The sequence below is a fragment of the Solanum tuberosum genome, unplaced genomic scaffold (assembly GCF_000226075.1).
Source record: "Solanum tuberosum cultivar DM 1-3 516 R44 unplaced genomic scaffold, SolTub_3.0 scf00055, whole genome shotgun sequence".
Classification (NCBI taxonomy): domain Eukaryota; kingdom Viridiplantae; phylum Streptophyta; class Magnoliopsida; order Solanales; family Solanaceae; genus Solanum; species Solanum tuberosum.
Genome location: NW_006238981.1, coordinates 366,312 through 373,406, shown reverse-complemented (window position 1 = coordinate 373,406; position 7,095 = coordinate 366,312). Strand labels below are relative to the sequence as shown.

At 30.7% G+C, this 7,095-nt stretch overlaps 1 protein-coding gene across 1 annotated transcript in view; it reads left to right on the top strand.

Moving 5' to 3' along the window:
• The window catches only part of LOC107060063 (galactinol--sucrose galactosyltransferase-like), a 3,912-nt gene extending 2,185 nt beyond the window's left edge, over positions 1 to 1,727 (top strand). The window contains exon 2 of the mRNA XM_015307380.1: positions 1,110 to 1,727. Coding sequence (XP_015162866.1) covers positions 1,110 to 1,244 — 135 coding nt within the window. The 3' untranslated portion in view covers positions 1,245 to 1,727. The remainder of the gene's footprint in view (positions 1 to 1,109) is intronic.
• The last annotated feature ends 5,368 nt before the right edge of the window (positions 1,728 to 7,095 follow it).

The window sequence follows — 7,095 nt, the reverse complement described above, 5'->3', positions numbered from 1 at the left end:
GTTCCATTTCTAATTTTTGAGAAAATTTGGGTTTTAGTTGCATGTTGATTGGCTATGTGTGGACGGCGTTTCACGGACATTTATGTGTATGGATCGATTGGGACTCTTTCAACAGCTACGTTGGCACCTTTATAGAGCATCCGGTTAGAGTTCCGGCCTCTATTGCCCAGTTACTTATATAGAGCATCGGTTTAGAGTTCTGGCCTCTATTGCTCAGATACTTATATAGAGCATCCGGTTAGAGTTCTGACCTCTTATACTTGTTACTTGTGATTGGTTACTTGGGTACTTCTGGGGAGCATCCGGTTCGAGGTTCGGCCTCCGTACTGTCAGATTCTACTAATTAGGGTTGAGGTTCTGGTTTGATGTTCTTCGTTCTTGGGTTCTTTTATGCAATTCTCTTTAGTTATAGTTATTATGTGTGCTCGTCGGGCTTATGGGGGTCCGTTCGGGTTTTTATTTAACTTGCGCACGAGTGTACCTTCTGGGCTTATGGGGGCCCAGTTAGGTGTAGTTAGCTTATAGATTACTTTAGTTAGTTCTTTGTACACTCGTGTGCATTCCCTTGTTAGTTAGATTTTAGTTCTTGACTTCGGTTTGTGTTATTCCTTCTTTTCATACTGCCTTTACTTTTCTAGTTCAGTCGGCCTATGATGCCTACTGGGTACCTGTTGTTTTGGTACTCATGCTACGCTCTGCATCTGTTTCGTGATGCAGGTCCAGGCACTAGTAGCCAGCGTTGATCGAGCTTGGAGCAGACTGATCCGGAGACGGGAGTGAGCACACGACGTTTTGTACTATTTCAGTCTCCATCTGTATATATAGACTTGTCTTTTACCTTTCGAGACAGTCCAGTCTCTGTTGTCCACTTTTGGGACTTGTACTCATTTTGTTAGTAGCTCTGTACTAGTGACTTCCAGGTTCTGGGAGGGATCTTTATTTGTATATATGTTTTTGGTTTGCTTCTGCCTGTTTATATTGTTATTTGCCTACTCTTGTTTAGTTTCTACCCTCAGACCCATTACTTGTTGTTCCGGGTTACGGGTTGGCTTACCTACTGGTGGGTTATAGTGGGTGCCATCATGACTTGAGAAATCGGGTCGTGACAGTTTGCCTCTGAGAAGCCGTCATCGTGTACGATCGATGAAGTCTCTGTTGATTTTAGTTACGAAGATCATATGGTCACAGTTCAAGTTCCATGGCCTAATTATTCAAGATTGTCTGAAATTAAGTATGTTTTCTGAATCAACAAATCAGGAAAATTAAAATTATACTCCACTTAATATCGAAAGCTTTAATACTATGATTTCGTTGGCTGAGGCATCATGATTTTTCTACATCAAGTTTAATTAATATTTGATGCAAGGCACCTTTTTTTTTCCTTTGAAGTTCTCCAATATTCCTTGAACTATAATTGCATTGTTTGAGACATGATGATTTTTAAGGAAGCTATATTATGTTTGACTAATTAATGAGTATACTTAAGAAGGTTTTGATGCGAGCAACAATTATTTTGTAATCACTTTTTAGGTAGAATTACATAATTCAATGGGTTGTATTGTCGTAGAGTAGTCACATTTGTTTATTTTAGGTATAAGATGTAGTAGGTTTGGTTAATTGATGTTGGGATAGTCCTCATGGATAAAACAATTTTAACAAAGAGATAACGGAGACCTCGGTGATGTTCCACTAATTTTGGACGTAAAAGTAAAGGCGAAAACCTCTCAAGACCTAATGATTGGGGTACGTACATGATAAGTTTTTTGTTCAGGTGGATGATTTTAGAAGTTTAATTAACCTTACAAAAAATGTCAATCTAGTAGAATGTAGATTGTAATTTGTTAGCATACAACTAGATGTTAGTTCTACGATGTATAAATATGTATAGTATTACATAATTGTATCATCCAAAGACATGTCACTATGATGAGAGCCCAATTTTTATGAGTTATTGCCTGTTCAATAGAATGAATTATTAAGCAATTTCATACCCATACTAAAAAGATAGGGAGAAATAACAATAAACTTAACACAAGTAGCATTAACATTCCATGAAAAATTAACATAAATTGCAGAAAATAACAATAAACTTTAATATAAATTGGAGAAAATAACAATAGTGAATAACTAATCATAAAACTAGTAGCTAATACTATAATTGCACTAGCTAGCATAAAATAATATGATAATTAATATTACGGAAAAGGGTCACAATTGTCCCGAACTATGCAAAATAGACCACTTATACCCTCCTTTACATTTTGAGCTCAAAAATACTCTCACTGTTATCTCTAGAGACCACAAATACCCCTCAAAAGTTAACAATCCAAATTTTTAAGGACATGGCAAGTCATGTGTGACTGATCCTTCCACCTAAGCTGCAAACTAAGATTACCACTAACTTTTTTTTTTAATCTGAATCTCCTAAAATTGTATTAATCCAACAAAAAACAAGAACAAAGTTAAAATCATATAGCCTATATTCCCATCATACATACAGAAGAAGATACATATATGTTATACAAAAATCATCCTATCAAGTCTAACCCTAAATCAAGTAATCAACGAAACTTGATCAATCATAGCAGCCCGAGGAAACCAAGTAACACGAGCCAAACAATGTGAATCAACAATAGCGCTTGACCTGTAACTGGAGCAGAACCTCCGTTTCCTACCTCGCAGATCCCTGCTTTCACAACACGATGTCCCTGATTTCCACTCACTCATTCTTGTTAACCCATCCTCCCAAATCAAACCCTATTTTTGAGAGAAAATTTTAATGCATTTTTTACAGAAAACAACTCGTCACTTGGAGAAAGTCAAACTTTTCAAGGCTGACTTTTAAAAAAACATGTTATCTCTGCTTTTAAACAAGAAAAATATGTTGATGCCATAGCTGATAGCCCTTATGCTTGACAAATGTGGCTTTTCCTTAGTTGATATTTAAGATTCAGTAGCATCCCCTAGAAGAATTGAAAGATATGTTTTGAACCTCTCAAAATTTAGATTGCTTTAATTCGTACAATAATCAAACAAATATTGGAGAATTAAAAATTGGGTTAGAAAATACTGGAGGTAGTGTTTCCATAATGTAAAGGAAATTTCGCATCCCAGATATTGCTAATTTGAAAAGATGAATTGATATTTAGCAAGAATGAGTTGGTGGAAATCCTAGTTGGCTGATTAGGTGGAGAGATCAGTCCACATGGCTTGCCACGTCATTAACAATTTGGGTTATTAACGATCAAGAGGTATTTGTGGTCTCTAGGAATAACAGCGGAGGTATTTTTTATCTCAAAATGTAACGAAGGGTATAAGTAGTCTTTTCGCATAGTTCAGGGGTAATTCTGACTAATCACTATAAAACTAGTATTTTTCCTTTATACATAAAACCAAGTAAAGTAAAATAAATCTAAATAATGATGATTCAGGGTGTGTTTGGTATGAAGGAAAATATTTCCCTGGAAAACAAGTAGATTTTTGACTTTTTTCTCATGTTTGATTGGTAAGTAGAAAATATTTTTCGGAAAAGATTTTTAGTGTTTGATTTATGAATGAAAAAGTTTTTGAGAAATATCTTTTATTTTTACTAGAGTAGAAAATAATTTTTGAAATTGAAAAAATATTTTTTAAAAACAAACTTAATTTTTTTTTTGGGGGGGAGGGGGTGGGGGGGTGAAAAAATAAACATGCAATGCTTGAATTTAAGTTTAATCGAATCTCAAATGAAAATATTGTACACTGAGTTGATAATTTAAAAGGAAAAATCATTCAATATTTCAACCCAACCAAAAGATGTAAAAAGTAGGGGATTAGAGAGAGGATTATATTTTAATTAGAAAATCAAACACTATATTAATTAATATAGTGTTTGATTAGACACAAGTCATTTATAATGTTACATTATTAATTAAGCTTATTAGGAACAAAAGACAAATCACTCTAATCAGTGAAACTTATAAAAATTATTCTTTAGAGCTACTAATATATATGATTTCTCATTTTCAAAAAAGGAAAAAAGAAAGGATTTTGAAATTTACAGTTTTTAGGTATGCCATATAAATTTTATGGCTATTAAAACTTGTCATTATTAAGAGTAAGAAAATAAAAATGCAAGTTAAAATATTCTCAAGTTGGGGGTTATTTCTAGTATAGAGAAGTAGATAATCCAAGAAGGAGAAATTTACAGTTTTTAAGTATGCCATATCAATTTTATGGCTATTAAAACTTGTCATTATTAAGAGAAAAATAAAAATGCAAAGTTAAAATATTCTCAAGTTGGGGGTTGTTTCTAGATAAGTAGATAATCCAAGAAGGGTATTGGTAATGCAATAATAAAATTATGGAGTGGATCATGTGGTAAGTTATTAAAAGAAAGTTTATGATAAAACAACTAATTATACTAATTCTTATCTACATAAAAAGAGAAAGAATCAACAGGTCTCATTGCAAAATCCTAACAACTCTTAAGCTAAGATTTAATAATTCCTTCGATTATATAATACACGTTTGTTTGGCTAATACCTTGTTTGGGTGGTTGTTACCTATTATATTGCATTATGTCTGTTAGTTTAAATATAATGTGATAGTATTTTTTTATTGTATCGTATTGTCAAATTTATTATTACGTAACGATGAAAAGTCTCATTTTATGTAAGGATCAATTTGGTATGATTATGCCGTTATTTTTATTCCTCTCTTTTTTTTCTTTGTTCATTATTCAACAATTCTACTATATTATTTACCCTACATTTTTATAATAACTCTACTATTCATACTTTACTTTTCTAGTAAGTTACCTTATTTGAAAAAAGGAGATCTGTGTCACTCTCACCATGCTTCACAGTTCACACATGAAATTATACAGCTTCCAAGGGCTCATCATACCCCTTTTTATCTTTTTATATTGATGTGTGGAGTATTATATAACAATAAAATAATACAATACAATATAATACTATATATATTATGAAATAATACGTAAGAATCATCCAAACAAGTTTGTATGCTTAGAGGAAAAGGTGGATTCGCAAGATACATTCCAATCTAATATTTTCATTTTTTTATCCTCTCCTACAGGGGGGTAGGCGTATGTATATGAGGGTGTCCAATTGGACATTCTTCGTCAGAAAAAATATCGCATTTACAACTAAAATAATATACGAAGTGATTAAATAACATAGTTTGGACACCCTTGACATAATAAGTTGTTATAGTCTAGTGTTTTCAGATGTCTTGAATGTGTATTTAGACATCTTTAATGAATATGCTTGCATATTCAAATCTCACTTGCAACAATTTTTTTCCTTTTTTGAAAAGAATTTTTGTTGTTTAATTTTTAAACCCTCTTTATGAAATTTCTGATTCCGTCACTGCCCTCCTAATATTTTTGAAAATATAAGCATACTTGTTAAACATTTTTGATTGGGGGATATTGACAAAACTGCATGACAAACTTAAAGATACTGGAAATCATTCACACTATAAAATTTGAATTTTAGTTGTAGAAGATAAATATTTCAAAGCCCCAATTAGTCTTTTGTGCATCATCTTCTTTGGCTACTTTTTGACAAAAGACCTGCATATACCCCTAATGTAAGGAATTTTCTTCTTTTTTTTCCTTTTGGGGCTGATTTGAGCAGAACACTTCCGAAAATTTTTATTTGTATCGAGTATTTATATCTTACTGAATAACTAATCTTAAAAATTAATGAATCAGACTAAAAATATGTATCACTTGATCATAATAAAATGTTTTCTTAATATATATTACCTTATATATAAGTCAACAACAAAAAGGACTAACACTGCAGTACTTAATTGTACAATATGTTATGTGAGTTGTACTATTTATATTTTATCCACATGAACCTTTATTTTAATCAATATATAGGAATCAATTCTTATAGTGTTAGGAGAACCATATTTATAATCTTAAAAATTAATGAATCAATTCTTATGCAATACAATCCATAAAGTAGCAGAAATTATAACCAGACCTCAATAATGGGAGATGTTACTATCGGACTTGTAACAGAGTGGTTGCCATTCTCTTCAACCCAAGTGATCGAACCAACGTTTCTACTTTGACCCTCATCACCTATATAGCGAATTGTCAAAGTATAACTTTGCTTCTCATTTTTGTTCTTGAACACCAATGTTTGTGGTGACACTGAAATTGTAGAGTTCTTGGGAGCATTTAGCTTAGCTTTATAATTTGAAAATGTGTTAATTATATACAATGTTTTGATTTTATAAAAACACTTGATGCTAATAAAATTTTACCCTAATTTATGTGCAATGAAAATATGTTCTTCAAAGATATCAAATATTATTGAGTCAATTCCCTAAATGATCACCCAAGTTTAGGGAATTGCCTTGAAATATCATTTATGTTTCATTTAGGACCAAAATATCACTCAACTATCACTATTTTCCTCCAAATATACCTGACACTCCAAAAGTCTCACTCTCTCCTAGTTGGCATGACATGTCATTAAAGTCTTTTTTTTTTAATAATATACTAATTTAATTCATTAAACCCATTTAACTAAAATAATGATCATATTTTTTTTAAAAGATTTATTAGTTTATTAAGAATAAATTTTCATACTTAAGAATCATTTATCATAATTAATTTTTATTATTTTTTTATGCGATGATGAATAGTTTTTTAAAAATTACCATAATGTCATCAATTTTGAATAATTATAAACACATATATTCAAAAAAAAATTTATTGATATATAAATCACTTACGAATGTCAACTTACATCAATTAATCATATATTATATAATGGATCAATAATATTAAATATCAATTAACTACTAAAAAATAATTAATTGGGTGCTTTGAAATTCATATATACTTGCAATATCTTTTTTTTGAAAAGAAAATAGAAAGTGAATAATATTTATATTAGAAAATAAATTTTGATCTTTATTTATCAGTATATTAATCTCATATAATATGTATATTATTGAATTAAAATAGGCAATTCAATTAATTATTACTTGTATTTCATAAATTTGGGATGAGATAATTATATATATTGGTGTTTAATTGTATGAGAAGTTAAAATATAATATAATATA